Source organism: Eptatretus burgeri, chromosome 6, assembly GCF_056783735.1.
Source record: "Eptatretus burgeri isolate ZD-2024b chromosome 6, Ebu_testis_v1, whole genome shotgun sequence".
In the NCBI taxonomy this organism is placed as follows: domain Eukaryota; kingdom Metazoa; phylum Chordata; class Myxini; order Myxiniformes; family Myxinidae; genus Eptatretus; species Eptatretus burgeri.
In genome coordinates this window covers 22,566,834-22,584,641 of record NC_140966.1, presented here as the reverse complement: position 1 = coordinate 22,584,641, position 17,808 = coordinate 22,566,834, and the positions used below count along the sequence as shown (strand labels likewise).

General features: G+C 43.8%; 2 protein-coding genes across 2 annotated transcripts in view; one reads left to right on the top strand and one right to left on the bottom strand.

Annotated features, from left to right (window-relative positions):
• Positions 1-17,808, bottom strand: part of LOC147024395 (transmembrane protein 178B-like) — a 312,790-nt gene that overhangs the window by 77,233 nt on the left and 217,749 nt on the right. The window lies entirely within an intron of this gene.
• Positions 13,604-17,808, top strand: part of LOC147024396 (uncharacterized) — an 86,969-nt gene continuing 82,764 nt past the window's right edge. Inside the window, 2 exon segments of the mRNA XM_085886919.1 lie at positions 13,604-14,007; positions 16,298-16,332. Of these exon segments, the coding sequence (XP_085743045.1) occupies positions 13,604-14,007; positions 16,298-16,332 (439 nt within the window).

Below are 17,808 nucleotides of genomic sequence, written 5' to 3'. Positions count from 1 at the left end.
CAACTCGACAGCTGGTTGATCAGCCTGATACAGCCGCTCAAAGTGACCGGCCCAGCGGGCTTTCACTTCGGACTCCTCTGTAAAGAGCCGACCACCCTCTGCTGTCACTGCAGTACACCAAGGGATGGACCCAGGATGAACGCAATGCGCGAATTCCCCTGTAAGCAGGACGAGAATCACTTGACCACAGGTGATGCTCTCTCTCCTCACAGATTCCTCGCACATAGGCCTCCTTGTCCACCCTTAGCGCACATACAGTTTTACGCCTCAGCTTCCTGAACAGCTCAGCTCTGCCATTCAGCCTGGTCCTATGACTCTAGTCAATGGTATCCAGTGTCCCTTGAGAGACAAAATTATTCTTTGCCCTACGGTGAGTTCCAAGACATCCACTGGCAACATCAAGGACGGTGGTCTTGAAGGCACTCCACAACTCTTCAGGACCTCCCAAAGCACTCAGACCCCCCAAATCTCCACTCAACTTGTTCACAAACTCTCTCATCCTTGAGCTTGCCAACATCCAGCCTAGGCTGGGATGATACCATTCTCCTGGATTTACCATGAAACTTAAGAATTGCTACAACAAGCTGGTGGTCAGTATTAAGGAAATGAGCACTCCGGTAGACCCTGCAGTTCTGGATCATCCACCAGTGACCATCAACGAGGACATGGTCAATCTCCTTTGCCACACCGCCAGCGTTGGAATACCAAGTCCAGCGATGAGCTTGTGGGCGCTGAAACCATGAACCGGCCACCCTAAGTCCATGACTTCTTACAAAGGCAAGGAACTTAGTGCTATTCTGGTTCATAGTTCCTGACCCATGGGGACCAACACATGTCTCATAACCATCCCTATCAATTACAGTCGATGCATTGAAATCCCCCAAGACTAGAAGTGTATCTCGTCTGGGGCACTGATCAACCACAGACTCGAGCGTGGTGTAGAATGCATCCTTCACGGTGAGATCACTCGCCTCAGTTGGAGCATAAACAGAGACCAGGGAAATGACACCAAAGGAGTGACGAATCCTTCATCTCATAATACGCTCGTTGACCGGTGTTACCTCAATTATCATTGGAGTCAGCTTATTGGACACAGCTACAGCAACTCCTTGGGCATGGTAACCATCAGAGTGACCAGACCAATTGTCGGTGTAACCACCCACCATTATCTCGCCGCAATCTGGTCTCCGAACCTCAGAGAGTGCAGCAATACCGATGTCCAAACGCTTGAGCTCAGATGATAACAGAGACAGGTGATCATCATCTCTCAGGGATAGGACATTCCAAGCACCCACCCAAAGGGACCCCCTCAGGTTAACCCAAGGAGACCGCCGTCTGGTGGATGACACCTCAGCACCACTCCGACACATTCTCCCGCAATCTGACCCAGGAATGTTACCCCGTGGTTTCCCTCCTATCATCAAAGATTGGGGGTCCTGAAGGCTTTGCCCCAATCCCGTCATCCGGTGAGCTGCCCTGCAAAGGGAAGCTGCACAGGAGGTACTCCCACGGAGTGGGTTTTATTGTGGAATATCCAGGGCAGAAACCGAACTGAAGATCAGATATCAGAGAGTTGGAGAAAACATAAAGCTTGTCGTCCTCAGCAATCATAGAATCTATCACTTTGCTTTTGATGGAGAGATGCCTGACTCGTTTGTATTTGATCAGATCTGTCTTGGCAATTTTCTTTTTGATAGGGGTCATGTTGGCAACTTTCCAACATTAAGGCAGGCAGCGATCTGAGAAATATTTGGACAAGAGCAAAGAAAGAAGAGAAGACAGGGTGGATTCGGACAAGACTTGGTGGACTGGTTGAGTGTGTGAGAAGGACAAATTGAGTAGATTTTCGTGAATATCCAATAATTTTTAAAGTTATTCTTCACCATTGAGAGATGGGCCAAAAATGATACATGGCACAATATCTGAAACAGTTATGGATGGATTCAGATTAAACTTGGTGTATGAGTTTGGTACAGTGCCTTCAGAAAGTATTCACATCCCTCGACGTTTTTCTACATTTTGTTGTATTGAAGCCTGAATTTAAAATGGATTCAATTTAATTTTTTTGTCACCGATCTACATAAAATACCCCATAATGACAAAGTGAAAACATGTTTTTAGAATTAAAAAAATAATAATTAAAAATGAAAAGCTGAAATCTCTTGTGTCAATAAGTATTCAACCACTTTGCTATGACACTCCAAATTGAGCTCAGTTGCATCCAATTTCCTTTGATCATCCTTGAGATATCTCGACAACTTGATTTGAGTCCACCTGTGGCCAATTCATTAGCTTGGACATGATTTAGAAAGAAACAGACCTTTTTGACTCGTAATCATCTAATTTACTTTGCCTTCCTAACTCCGGAGACGGCCCCACGAAAAATTGTGCCACGGTATCGGCAAGGAAGCTTGTGGAGATTGAAGCTTGAAGAGTGTTCCAAGCAAGTACTCCAACGAAACGGTTAAAGAAACTTTTAAAAACGAAACGTTAAATTTTTTAAATTGAAACTAACTATGTTAAAGTGATGGGTTGTATAATGAAAGAAGTTTGTACAAAAAGTGGAAACGTCAAAATAAAATTGCACATTTTCAGCAAGCGAGACACCGCCCGAGGGACTGCATGGAAACGCGGGGCCAAACACAGGAGAGTAGGGACTGAACTTTGTTCAAGTCGATTGATATATTCATTGACAGTGAGAATACTTTTGCCACGTATGGCCAATTTGCCATGGCTTGGAAACAAACAACCAAGCAGCTTGCATAGCACTCGCCACATGGCTTAAGCACTCAAGCAAGCACTCCAACAAAGCAGTTAACAAGGAACAGCTGGCTTGGCAAGCAATCAGCGATCGCCAATCGGTCATACAAACACCATGCACCCAGAGACACCCGGAATGTCAAGCAATGTCCGAATTGGACAAATGAACACTTTTTTTTAGCATTTGTAACTGTTGCTGGTCAATAAAGAAGTTTAAATTTTGAAATTTGCTTCAAATGAATATATTCTAAAAGTTATGGCATGTGCAGAAATGAAATAAAGCCCCGAATGCTGGCTTGTCCAAGCGTTTACAAGCATTGCAATATATCCTGTCATTTGTAGGTGTGATGATCAGGCATTCGATGTAAGGGTGAGGGAATTGAAAAAAAACAAACTTTATCGTTCAGAAACTGTTGTGGCCTGTTCCAAGTCAAGGCATTGTTGAGCAGGCTAAAAAAAAAGGTGAATTAAGACCCCAGTGAGAGACAGTGTGGTGACCAAGGACGAGCCTTGATAAAGGATAATTAAATAAGGTCGTTAATTATTTTCAAAAGTAGTGTTTACATTAACTCAAACACCAAATTTTCACTTGTGCACTCCGTTTGAGTTCTCTTCGTACGCATGCAAAGTTTGGGGCCCCAAGGTTTCATGGTTTTGGAGTTATGGAGGAGACACACACATACACACTTACTAGTATATGAGGAAATACAACCCGTTGCTTCACTGACAGGAAAATGAAGGTGGGAGAGGAAGAAGGGGAGATATAGAGGAGGGAGAGAAGAGGGAGGGAGAGAGGAGGGAGGTGGGATGGAGAGGGAAGGGAGCAAGGAGAGAGGAGGGGTGAGGGAGCTATGAGGAGTTAGGAAGGGAGGAGGAACTTGGAAGGGGGAGCCGGGTAGGGGGGATGAGGGAGGAAGAGGGAAAGAGTGAGGAAATTGGGGGGGGGGTGGTGAGAGCGACGCCTCACCAAACATCGCTATACACTCCATGAAAGGGGGTGGGTGGGAGCGAGGAGGATGGGGCAAAAGGAGGAAGGAAGTGGGGAGGAGGAGGGGGTGTTGGAGGAGGAGGGGGTGTTGGAGGAGGTAAGCATGAGGAGAGGGGTTCTTGACTTGTGTTTGGTAGTGGGACTTGTGAAGAAAGGGGGAGGGGTGGTTAGTTCAGGATTGAACAAAATGGGGTACGTTAAAACAGCACATTAATATAGAATGTGGAGACCGCTGCTGGGAGATGTCCATGGGGGTGTAGAGAGGAGGGCATAAGCATGAGGGAGGTGAAGAGAAGGCAACATTATGGGAAGGGAAGGCAGTGTGAGGGCAAGGGAAGGTAAGGTAGCGTGAGTGGAAGAGAATGCTGTTTGAAGGAAAGGGAAGGCAGCGTGAGGGGAAGGGAATGTGGTATGAGGGGAGACAGAAGGATGGCAGCATTAAGGGAGGAGAAGGCAGCATGAGGGGAGGGGAAGGGAATGGAAGGCAGCATGAGGGGAAAGTAAGGTGGCGCGAGGAGCAGGGAAGGGAAGGCAGCATGTGGGAAGGGAAGGGCGATGAAATGCACCGAAACAGTAACATTTTCTTTTTAACCACCAGGTTCTATATAAATTCCGGCAGAAGCATTAAAAAACCAATGCTATCTACCTGGCAAAGGACTGCCTGCATGCATGCTCACACATGCAGCGACCTTTGTACCCCTCTGTTCGGCTCACTCTGAATTTGATTCATACATGCTACCCTATGGGGAAACAGTTTTGAATTCAAAATTAAACCTTGAGTCCTTAACAGGGGGAGGGTGGGTAAGCGGGGGGCAGGGGGAAGGGGTAGGAGATAGAAGTGGAAGGAGAGTTTTGATTTTAGACCATTGGGAGGGGGTGGGGAGGGGTTAACCCCACTGAAACTTTGAATCCCCATTTTTGCTACTCCTCCCTTATCACATGGCTGAACGTTCTGAATCTTGACACATGAATACAAGACAGTAGCACACACAATCGCTCAGGCTTTGATTTTTCATTTTCAAATCATGTGGGGCCCAGACACGTTCCCCCAAATTGACTCAAGTGTAACGTCCATAACATTTCCCAGATTTTGGATTCAGCAGAGATCTGAACTAAAACCTCAAGAGATGACCATCAGCCCACTCAGGGCTATTTATTTTCTTTATTACTTTCATTATCTTAAACATGTCCATCAAATTCCCTCATAATTTTGTCCTTTCTACTGTATGTCCTTTAGCCACTCCTCATTACTTAGGCTAGCTATCCCTGGAATCGATCTCCTCACCCTACATGGCACCTTCTCCATGTCAGCGATGTCCTTCCTCAGAATCAATCCAACCCAATCCATTAGGACCATACTTTGTACAGTGCATCAGTGCTGCCAAAGCAGTCTCCAGGATTGGGCACAATCCTGGGCAGGTCACCACTCCAACACAGGATACTCATGCACCAAACCTCTGGTACTCATTTTGCTGGTGTTTGAACTCAGCAAGCTGGTACTCATTTTACCAACCTCAGAAGGATGACAGGTTGAGTCAATCCCACCTGGTATTAATTCAACAGCCAAGTTGGAGTTGAATTCAGGACCCTAGGGTCCCAAGCCCACCTTCCTAACCATGAAGCCAACACCAGGCATAACATGATACATAAGGAAGGTAAAACATAAATATCATCACCCTTTAAAAAAAATCTAAACCAATGAAGAAATACATGAGGTTTTGGTAATTTATTACACCGCAAACACGAAGTGAAAAGCAGGGTTAAACAATTGGTTCATGTCTGTCTGTCTTTTCAGTTTAGGATTATCAGTTTATAATCGAGGAACACCTTATTTAAATTGAATGTTTTATTTTGAACATGAATCAGAACATGAATAGAAAGGCAAGTCTTTAATTTTACCGTACTTTGTCTCTGAATTCATCCCGACTGCACATGCACAGAGGAGTGAGATCATCTTCTCAAAAATGTCCTTTGCAACCCACTGTGATGAATTCTAAAGTGTAATTCTAGAGGGTTCTAAAGGGTAATTATAAGGCTTCAAAAGGGTAATTCTCATGGGTTCTAATGGGTAATTATATAGGGTGTTTCTAAAGGGTAATTCTAATGGGTAATTCTAAAGGGTAATTCTAAAGGATAATTCCAAAAGGTGATTCTCGAGGGTTCTAAAGAGTAATTATTATGGGTGGTTCTAATGGGTTCTAAAGGGTAATTCGAATGGGGTCCAAAGGGTAATTCTAAAGGGTAATTCAAAAGGGTAATTCTAAAGGGTTATTCTAAAGTGTAATACTAAAGGGTAATACTAAAGGTGATTCTAAAGGGTAATTCCAATGGGAAATTCTAAAGTGAAATTGTAATGGGTTCTCAAGAGTAATTCTAATCAGTAATTTAAGGAGGTTCTCAATTTTTTTAAAGGTAATTCTCAAGGGTAATATTTTGGGGTAATTCTAAAGGGTAATCCGAATGGGTAATTCTAAGGTATGATTCGAAAGGGGAACTTTAAAGGGTAATTCTAAAGTGTAAAAATAAAGGGGGATTGAAAAGTTTAATTCAAAAGGGTAATTTGAAAGGGTAATTCTAAAGTGTAATTCTAAAAGGTAATTCTAATGGGTTCTAAAGGGTAAATCGAATGGGGTCTAAATGATGATTCTCAAGGGTAATTTTAAAGTGTAATACAAAAGGGTAATTCCAATGGGTAATTCTAAAGCAGAATTCTAAAGAGTAATTCCAATGGGTAATTCTAAAGGGCTATTCTGAAGTGGAATTCTAAAGGGCTATTCTGAAGTGTAATTCAAAAGGGTAATTTGAAACAGTGATTATAAAATGTAATTCTAATGGGTAATTTTAAGGGGTTGTACATTTTTTAAAAGGTAATTCTCAAGGGGAATTATTTAGGGTAATTCTAAAGGGTAATTCTAAGAGGTTCAAAAGTTTTTTAAAAGGTAATTCTCAAGGTTAATTATTTTGGGTAATTCTAAAGGGTAATTCTAAGAGGTTCGAAAGTTTTTTAAAAGGTAATTCTCAAGGGTAATTCTAAAAGGTAATTCTAAAGTGTAATCCTAAAGGCTAATTCTAAAGTGCAATTACAAAGGGTATTTCCAAAGGGAAATTCCACAGGGTAATGCTCATGGGTAATTCTAAAGGGAAATTCCACAGGGTAATTCTCATGGGTAATTCTAAAGGGCAATTCAAAAACGTAATTCTAATGGGTATTTCTAAAGGGTAATTCTAAAGGGTATTTCGAAAGGGTAATTCCAAAGGGTATTTCGAAAGAGTAATTCAAAAACGTAATTCTAATGGGTATTTTGAAAGTGTAATTCTTAAGGGTATTTCTTAAGGGAAATTCAAAAGTGTAATTCCAAAGGGTAATGCTTATGGGTAATTCGAAGGGGTTCTAAAGTTTTGTTAAAAGGTAATTCTCATGGGTTCTAACTTAAAAAAAGGTAAATCTAATGGGCAATTCTAAAGGGTATTTCTAATGGGTTCTAAAGTATTTTAAAAAGTATTTCTAATCAGATCTAAAGGGTAATGCTAAAGGGAATTTTTTTATGTGCAGGAGGAAGCCATTCAGCCCATCATTCCTGCACCACACCAATACCAGATTTTGAATAAATCCATCAATACCACTTCCTTCATGTGCAGCCTTTTGGCTGCTATACTGGTACTCATTTCACCAACCTCAGAACGATGACAGGCTGAGTCAACCCCCTGGTGTTAATTCAGCAGCCAACAGGGATTGAACTCAGGACCCGAGGATCCCAAACCACCACCCCAACTGCAAGGCCAACATCAGGTCAATTACCCTTTAGAGTTACCCTTTAGAATCACCCTTCAGAATTACTCTTTAGACCCCGTTAGAATTATCCTTTCGAATTTGTTTTGTTTTCCTTGTCAAGGCTCAAATGAGAGTTTACACACAATGCACAGTAAAGGGGGGGGGTGCATGACACAAGAGGAGCGGGAGTGGGAAGGACAAAACAGTGGGGAACAGAGATATGAGAAGATTTGTGGAAGGGAGAGGGATAGGATGGGGAACATGGGGTATACAAGATAGATATTACAGGGACTTTCAGGAAGGAAAGCAGGGAATTTGAAGGAGGTGGGTTTTTGGTGGATTAATGGGGGTGGAAAAGATCGACAATTTGGATGGGGGAAGATAAGAGTTGGTGGTGAACAGCCGTTTTGAAGGCCTGGAGGGAAGAATGGGATTGAACAGAGTGAGGGAATTTATTCCCAAGGTGGGGAAAAAGAGGAATGAAAGAGTGCAGGTGAGCAGTGATTCGTGATTTTGATAGTTTTACAAGAAAGGTGTTGTTGACGGACATTGAGGGCCCTGCGGAGATATGGTGGGGACAAATTGCAGACAGAGCAGGGGGGGGAGAAAGGAGAGGAGATGGTAGAAGATAGAAAGACCACCGAGCAGCCTGCAATGAGAGAGTGAGAGGCCCAAAGACTCAGTCTCATTGTGGGAGATGCCAATGATTCGAAATGCCTTTGTTTTCACAGCGTGAAGTCGAGAAAGGTGGGAGGCAGGAGCACCGGCCTAGAAGAAAGAGCAGTACTTCCTCAAGCTGCAGCCAAAAGCTTTGTATGTGGTCAGGAGCTCAGGTGGGCCGAGGAAGGACTTTGCACGACGGATGATTCCCAGTCAGCGACTGGCTATGGAGGCTAGGTTGGAAATGTGGCTTTCCCAGCAAAGATCATGGCAGATAGTGAGACGCAGAAGCTTGAAAGAAAGGGCTTCTTCCAGAGGATTGTTGAGAAAGTCGATTGGGGGGGGGGGGGTTCCAAATGGTTCTTTCGGAGAGACAATTTGAGAGTGTGAGATTTGTCCGGATTGAAAGACAAGTTCCACGTGTTGGATCAATTTGTGATTTTACCCAGATCTGCAGTGACTGAAGAACCTGCTGCTTGCCGGTCTGAGGGATGACAGATGGTACGGCAGAGGGTGGAGTCATCAGCAACGAGATAAAGACAATTTTCCAGGGAATCAGAAAGATCATTGACGAAAACCAGAAAAAAAACAGGGCCCAGAACGCTGCCTTGAGGAACTCCAGCCTGGACAGGAAGAGGGGATGAAATAACTCCATTTAGGGCCACACGTTGACTGTGACAGGAGAGGAAGTCTGTGAGCCATGAGTGGAGATGACCTTGGATACCATAGGAAGAGAGTTTGGTGAACAGGGTAGGGTGCCAGACTGTGTCAAAAGCACGGGATATGTCGAGGGATATTGCTCTGATTTCATGTCCGGCATTGAGGACAACCATCCATTGTTGGGAGAGCAGAAGCAGCATATCGAGAGTCAAGTGACCTGGTCTGAATCCATATTGATGATCGGAAATCAAGCCATTGGAGAAGAGGAAGGATTTATTGTCTGAAGCGATGATGGATTCCATAACCTTGCTGATGATTGGGAGAAGGCTGATTGGTCTGCAATTGCAAGCATCTGTTTTTGCACCTTTTTATGCAGGGCAGTAATGTTTGCTGATTTCCAAGCAGATAGCAGATGACCTTGAGCAAATGAGAGGGTGAATAGAACAGAAAGTGGATGAGCAAGAGCAGAGGAGCACGTTTTTAGGACATGTGGGCTGATGCCGTCTGGACCAGTTGCAGAATCTGAGTCGAGGTTTGACAGTAACCTCTCCACTTTGTCAGATGAAAAGGACACAGAGTCCAGGGATAGTTGGGTGACTGGTTAAGATGGGTACAGAAAGGAAGATTACAGAAAGCAAGTTTTGGACACAAGATTTTGATGCAAACATCGAGTTTAGGCATTCAGCCTTTTCACATACGGTATCAGCAGTGCAGCCATTTGAGGTCAAGGAGGGGATGGAGTGGGAACATACACCAGAAATAGATTTGATTAGACACCACCAGGATTTGGAGGAGGGAGAGAGGTTTGAGAGTTCAGACTTGAGCTTAGAAAGATGTTGTTTTCTGGCTCTCCTGAAAGTAGATACACACTTTTTCTGAGCTTTATGGAAGGAACTGAGATTACCCTCAGTTGGGTTTGCCTTTCATGAGGCAAAGGCAAGTTGTTTCAGGAGGAAGGGTAGGACAACTGAAGACGAGAGGGGATAAATCTGTGCATGAGAGAGTGTGCAAGTTTCTTTGAAAGAATTTCCAGGATGAGTTGATGTTGGAGAAAGTAGTGATGGGAGACCAGTCTAGAAGTTTGATGGCTGGTTGGAGACCCTGCCCATCGGATTGAGTGAAATGCCAGACTCGACGGTGCTGAGGTGGTTCTCTGATAACAGCCAGAGAGATGTCTATTTTGACAGGCATGTGGTCAGAAGAACAGATTGGAGCCGAGGAAGAACAGCAGATATTTTCAAGGAAATTTGTCAAAATCAGATCCAGAAGAGATAGAGTACCATTGGTTGAGATCCGGGTCGGGAAATTGACCGATTGAGTCAGTCCCAATGAGTCGCAGAAAGCTTTTGCTGAAGCGCCCTAGCAGGTGAGAGAGGTACCCACACCTAGCCAACTGGCATGATGACAATTGAAGTCACCACATATGAGGAAGAGAGAGTTTGGATGAGAATATAGAAGTTGGTCCATGTTTTCAGATAGTGAGGTGTAAATGGAGTCATCACTGTGTGGTGGATGGTACAGTACACATATAAACATGAGGTGGGAGTGGAGGGGAATCTGTAGCCAGAGGTATTCCTGGGGTGTGGAGGAGTGAGGGCAGTGCATGGAGAGTGAGGAATAGAGTCTTTGATAAAGAGAGCAACTCCTCCACCAGGCTGAGGCTCAGGTCTGTCATATGGGAGGTGGGAGTAACCAGGGAGAGATACTTGGGAATTTGAGATGTCTTGAGGTAGGAAAGTTTCTGTTCAGCAGATTATGTCTGGTTTGTCAGTGGCAACCTGTATGGAAATATCTGTAAGGTTTGAGTGAAGGCCCTGGATATTTGAGGTCTACACTGTTAATGAAGAGGGAGGGGAAGAGGCTTTGGGTGCAGGGGATGGGAGCGGAGGGGAGGGTAAGACAAGGGAGGAAGGGGGGGGAGGTAAGGAGAGTTGTTGAAAGAGTGTTGGGGGGATTGCGGAATAGCTCGTGGAGGGGGCCGGATGAGGAGGAGAAAAGGCTCTGTGGTGCTGGGGGAGAGGGGCAGAAGGCAGTTGAGGATTTGATGAGGTGGAGTGATGAGATGGAGGTGAGAGGGCAGGGGAAGGAAGCAGCTTTGTGGATGTGAGCGGGGGGGAACTCTGAGAAGAGTGAGTGAGGGGGATGAATGGTGGGAGAAGGGTGAGTGGGGAGAGTTGAGGGAGAAGGGTGAGGGTGGAGAGTTGAGGAGAAGGGCGAGGGTGGAGAGTTGAGGGAGAAGGGTGAGGAGGTGTTTTTGAGAAAGGTGAGAGGGAAGCTCGGAGGGAGAAGAGTGTGATGGTTGCTTTGAGAGGAAGGGGTGAGAGGGGTGAGATGGCACTGAAGTTGGAAAAAAAGAATGGTTGATGGAAAGCAAACACTCATAGCAAACTGGGGTTTGAATTTTTTTTCGGTCAGAGATGTGATTAAAGACATTTCTTGATGGATGCAATAAAGGTGAATTAAGAGAATGGAGAGAAGAAACGTTGTAACAGTTGGATTTTTAGACAAGGTATGAAGGAAAGGTCGAATTGAGAGCAGTCTCTTGAAATAGTAGAAGAGTAGTGCATTTTGATACAGTAAAGACTACCACACGTGTGAAAGAGGAAGATGAAGCATTATAAGGGATCGTTATTATTATTATTATTATTATTATTATTATTATTATTATTATTATTATTTGAGAGCGTTTTCGTCAGATTCGGTCATGGCAAGGTTGTAGAAAAAATTGTGAGGTGAATGGTGAATTTGGATCGGTAAACGCAGGGGGTGGAAACCAACGTGACCACTCCTTGGGATTTTTCCCAAGATCTTGGGATTTTGAAGTTCGTCTTGGGATCTTGGGATTTTCTTCAAAAAATAGAATGAATCTTCGGATTTTTGGACTTGTGGGAAATTTCGACCGCTGCTTGACCAGCGCAAATTATCGGTACAGGCCTAGCTGGCAAGCGAAACAACGTGTGGATGAAAACAGACGGGGACCAGCCTCATTGCGTCCTCTCCGCTCTGGGCAGAGCAGCGGAAAGCAGTGGGCCCGGATCCAGTCTAGTCGCGCGACAGGAATCTTTGAATATGGAGTGGCAACACCTCGCCGTCTCCGTGTGGGTTTCGCTTTCTGTCTTAGAAGTTGCGAATTCAAACTTTCTGTGTTTTTCGGCCCTAGTTGGCAAGGGCATGATGGACAGAAATGATGAACTATCGGACTCTGGTGACGAATAGCCGAAGCATAAGTACTATCTAATGAGCTTCAACAAAGAATGGCTGAAAGATCGCGATTTAAAGCCGTGGATAGGGCAGGGCCGTGATATGAATACAGTGTGCACAGTCTGCGACTGCAAATTCAAAGATCCCAACAAATCGGCTCTAAAGAAACATGGTGCCACAAGCAAGCACACGAAGGCTCTCGCAGATAAAGCCGCGACGGTGAACATTGACCAGTTCTTCAAAAAGAAGTCGACTGAATCAGATTTGACTGAAAAAGTGGCAAAAGCGGAAACGCTACTTGCTGGGTACGTTGCCGAGCACAGGGTTCCCTTTCGACAGATGGATCACCTCTCTGACCTCCTTGCATCCATGTTCCCCGACAGTAAAATAGCCTCAACCATGAAAATGAAGAGGACAAAGGCATCATACGTCGTACAACATGGAATCGCCCATGACCAAAAGCAGTACGTGTCCACAATCTTCCGAGAAAATTGGTTTTCTCTGATCATAGACGAAAGTACAGATATCTCTGTATCACAGGTACTGGCAATCGTTGTGCGATACCACCATCAGGGTAAAGTCTGCGATTCCCTACTGGCCGTACTCGAGGTCGAAGACGGCAGCGCTAAAGCTCTTTACGGCACTGTAAAGAGAGAGTTGAACGACAGAGACATTCCACTGAACAATATCCTGGCCTTCGCCAGCGCCAACTGCTCTACGATGATGGGGGCACGGAGTGGTTTTCAAGTTCAGCTGAAAAGAGACCTTCCCCACGTATTTGTACTGGGTGCATCTGCCATTCTTTGGCGTTGTGTGCGAGTGCTGCCAGCCACAAACTTCCGTCATGGCTGGAGGCTTGGATAAAGGACGTTTGCGGCTAGTTCTCCCGCAGCAGCAAGCGCCAGCACAAATTTCATCTGATTCAGGAGGCGCTTCAAAGCCCAAGGCACAAAATACTGAAGTTATCCCAAACGAGGTGGCTTTCTCGCGGCGCGGTCATAGCTCGCATCATTGAGCAATGGGACGTGCTCATACTCTTCTTCCAGTCCCAGTCTCCTGTTGACAAGATCGATAGCACGCATCAGATATATAAAACCATGACTATCAGTGGAACGAAACGCATGATGTTGTTTCTCAACTACTTCGTGCCGAAAATCGACACCTTGAATTTGAAGTTTCTGTCAGAATCCTTCCGCTTACATCGAGTATTCGCGTCGATAAGGGACGGTTACAGAGAAATCCTGAGTATGTTCGTGAGGGAAGGCGTCATGCAAAGTGCCGACCTTGCCGAGATTGACCCGATTAATACCGCAAACTTCAAATCATGGCAAGAAGTGAACGTTGGCGGACGATGTACAGCCGATCTGCAGAAGGCGCCACTTCAGGACAAGGAGAAGAACTTCAGATAAGACTGCCGAAGTTATCTGGTCCAGCTGTGCTGTGAAATCAGAAAGCGCTTCGACTTGACACCCAACAGTCTTCTCACACATCTGCCGTGTATTGACCCAGAAAACGCCCTGTCCACCAACCACGTTAAAAGCGTCGTTCCGTTGGCCATTAAGATGCCGCAGCTAGTCAGCGAAGAGGACCTCGATGTATTGGACGATCAATGGAGAGCACTGGTGCATTACAAAGACACGCTGAAGGACGTGAGCATGGACCCCTCGCAATTCTGGTATCATATCCAACAGGTCAAAGATGGAAACGGAGTTCCAAAGTTCCTCGTTCTCGGGAAATTCATGTGTGCCTTGCTTGTGCGCCCACAGTCCTCAGCCTCCGTGGAACGCATTTTCTCGGAGGTGAATATGATCAAAACACCTCACACAAATCATCTACACGCATCGTCTGTGCAGAACCGGATCCTGGCACGCCAGTGCGTAGCACGCGACAGCAGTACGTCGTGTCATACCTGGAAACCCCCGAAGTGTATCGTGGAAGACGTCATGTACGGACGATTTCACAAACGGTACGTGGATGTGAACCAAACTTGCAAGAACGAAGAGACTTCGATTCTACGATCCAGAAGATCGTAAAATCGACCAGTCTCTTTCTTGAGAACAGTTGGGTTTCTGGATCGTGCCACTGCTCGCTAAGGAGTGCCTAATCTGAGACCTACACCAGTTTATCCGACCTGGCAAAAAGTAGAGCAGGTGTTATGAGACACTCAGCTTAGACACTGCTTGCTGTGTACCGGTGCACCTCTTTGAGGGAGCGCCTTGATTCTATTAATTTTCGATTTTTGCAATCGCTTGACAGAAGGATCAAAACGATACTTTGTGAAAAAATCAATCCTTGGTGGTATCCAGAGAAATATCAATGGAAAAAAAATCAAAACGTGAAGCGCTTGTTTTCCATGTACATGCGTAGCTGGTTCCCCGGCTTGACCCTACAAGCCGGGGAACCAGGCTAGTACATGCGGTTTATGATATTCAAATTTGTGACTATTTTACAGTTAAGACGATGTATGCGGAATCAGCGAATGTATTATATCGTAATACACAAGCTGGAGAGCATAAATTGTTTGTTGTACTGAATCATACTGAAATGTTGTACTGAAATCTGCGCTTTGGGATTTCTTGGGATTTTCGAAAGCGCATTCTTGGGAAATTGCAAAAGTAGGAGTGGTCACATTGGTGGAAACAGATCACGTAGTTATGGGGGAAGCACGTGGCTAAGGGAGGTGTTTCGTCAAAAGTGAATTTATTTTAAATAAGGATTGCGTATCATTTGGAAAAGGGAAGGTTGAAGTAAAATCGTGGAGGTATATGGTGCATTTGGAACTATAAACGCAGAGTGAGGCTGATGGATCGATGAAAACTATCAGGAAGAGTTGAGAGACACGTGGTTATAGGAAGTGTATGGATAGAAAGGATACAAGGAGAATTATTATTTGTTGATGGATTTTTGAAGATTAGGTAAGATTTCGGAATGGAAGGTTGTAGGAAGAAATCGTGAAGGTAATGGCGAGAGTGGGTCAGCTCCAGTAGAATAAAGATGGTGTGCTGGCAGAAGGAGGAAGAAGAAGAAGAGGAAGGATTAGTAAAAGAAGAAGAAGAAGAAGAAGAAGAAGAAGAAGGATCACAACTCATTGGTATGCAGGGAGGAAGGTAATTTTTATGGGGTTTTTTTTCTTTTGAATTTAAGACAAGAATCAGAGTGTTTAGTTGGGAGGGATGGGGTGTTGGGAAAGTGGGGAAAGTAGGAATTGAAGGTAATAGGGAGAGAATACAAATAAAAACGATCGTACACCTCGAGGGGAAGGATGGGTAGGTCTCAAGGAACCTGGTAAGAAAAGGTCGACGAAAACTCACAAAATAGCATGATTTTTGAAACAAAACCGAACTAGGAACACACAGTAACATGTAGGAGCGAATATAAACAATTAAAACAGAACAAAAATCGACCGGAAACTTAACTTTGAGAAAGTTGGCAGAGACCCCTGAGAGAACCTTCCGACGCTCCAAACCCAGAAGCAGAAGTCAATCAGAACTGGAAGAATTACCCTTGAGGCCCCACTAGAATTACCTTTAAAAAAAAGTTGGGGAATTCTAATGGGTTCTAAAGTTTTTTATAAGGTAATTATAATTGGGTCTAAAGGGTAATTCTAAAGGGTTCTAAAGAGTAATTCTAAAGAGTAATTCTAAAGGGTTATTCTCATGGATAATTATAAAGGGTAATTCCAAAGGATTTGAAAGGGGTGGTGACAAAAACTGCACACAATATTTTATTTGAGGCTTCACTAAATTCCTGTATAGTGTTGACATTACATCTTTCAAGTTATCATTCATCTCTGAAAATACATGCTAAAACCATATTAACATTTATTTATCGCAGCCTGAATTGACTAACAAGGTGACTCAATGATGGACCATTCTGTAAGGGAGATCTGCTAATTCAATATTTTCTACAGTATTTCAGTTAGTCCTAATTTATCATTCATGTGTCGGTTTAGTTAATGAAATTAGATTAGCATTCTGCAACAATAAAGGCAGCTAAAAAAATGTTATAAATGATGGTGTTATTTGAAACTGGCATATAAAAAAAATCAATGGCCTCTTTTGAAAGATCAACTCTATTTACACGTAAATGTATAACTTATTCAGGGAAGGATTTTATAGGTTTTCTTTTGAAAGAAAATGGCCCATTTTACTGTAGTTTATGAATCAACATCTGCCATTATTTTTGATTGAAATTTAACAACTTGCTCACCCCTAAATTAGCACAATAATTTACATTCCATTATCTTTTTCCATTAGGAAACACTCGCTTACAGTCAAGATTGTACAGCTCGGTAAAGGTGCTTATCTCGTTAAATGCTTTTCTCTGTGCTGCGACTGATATACCACTGAAAGTTGATCACATTCCCTAAGTTAATAGGAAAAGGTGGGCCCGAAAGATTACCTCTCCTTGTGGATAATTTTGAAAGAAATTGTAATCCCCATGTCTCCCTAGGTTTGCTACACACAGATTGAGCTATAATGAGGAGGAGGCTGGGAAACAAATTCGGCAAAGATCTCCAGCTATGCTTGTAATAGGAAAATGATAATCACCATAATAATGTTGATATTCATTCAGAACGTGATACTCGGGCATTGAAATTTATAACTAAATGAAGAGAAACGTGATGAAAATAACTTGATTTCTCCAACAAAAAGGCATCTCTCAGATAGGAGGTTGACGAGTGAAAAGTTATCACTGTTCATCGCCTTCACGATTTCAATATTTTTTTTATCAAATCGAATTCCAAAAATAAACAGTAGATGTGGTATGTTGCTTGCAGGCAATACTGTATTGTGAAGCACACAGTCTTTCAGAGGAAATGTTAAGCTGGCTGTTTCATGTAAGATCATGTGCATTTAAGATGTCCTGCGAAGTTGTTTCTTTGGAGTGGGGGGGGGGGGGAGGGAGGTGATTTACAATGATGTGATTGTATAAGAGACAGCCGGTTTTGTGATTTTGTTCGCTTGCTCCTCACAACCCTTCTGAAAATATGTTGGCTTGCACCAAAATCTGTAACTTTTCCCCCACCCACAACTCAGCCTTATTGGGTTGCACACAAACAGTTGATCAAAGTTACATCATCACCGCAAGTTAACCACCATTCTCTGAGGCGTTTTCTTCTCAATGCATCCTCATTTTTTCATGCCATATCCATTCTTTGCTGTTTTTTTTGAAACTCTTGTTGTTGCCTTGCTGTTGTGTTGGAGCCTTTACCATCTGTATAACCAGAGAACACAGGAATAGAATCTGGCAATCCTCCAGCAATGGTATATTGAGATTGTTGTCGTAAAAGTTATTGGGCTCGCAGGAATGCCTCGATGTGTGAACACTCGCCTTGAGCTGTGTAGCCTGGGTCTGAATTTCGGGCCAGTTATAAACCGTCATCCTAATTGTGTTTTACATTTAAGGTGACACATGAATGTGTGCACTATTCCTTGGATGGATGTTAAAAGTGGTATCCTGTCTGCCACCATTACTTTGTCGACAAAAAACATCCAATGGTGTCTTTCATAAAGAGAAAGCGAGTTATCACCAGCACCCTGACAAAATTACAAATTCCTTGACCCCATAATCTGTGTCAGAATGGCGACTCAACCATGATTGTAACCCTTCCCAAGAGAATGCTTCAATGGCTGAACCAACGCTCTGTGAAGAGCGTGGTATATTGCATCAGTGAATAAAGCTTACAAGGTTACATATACGAGCGGGGTGTTGCTTACACATCGTGTAAGCATAAAAACCGTGCTGCCCCATTGTCTCGGGTTGC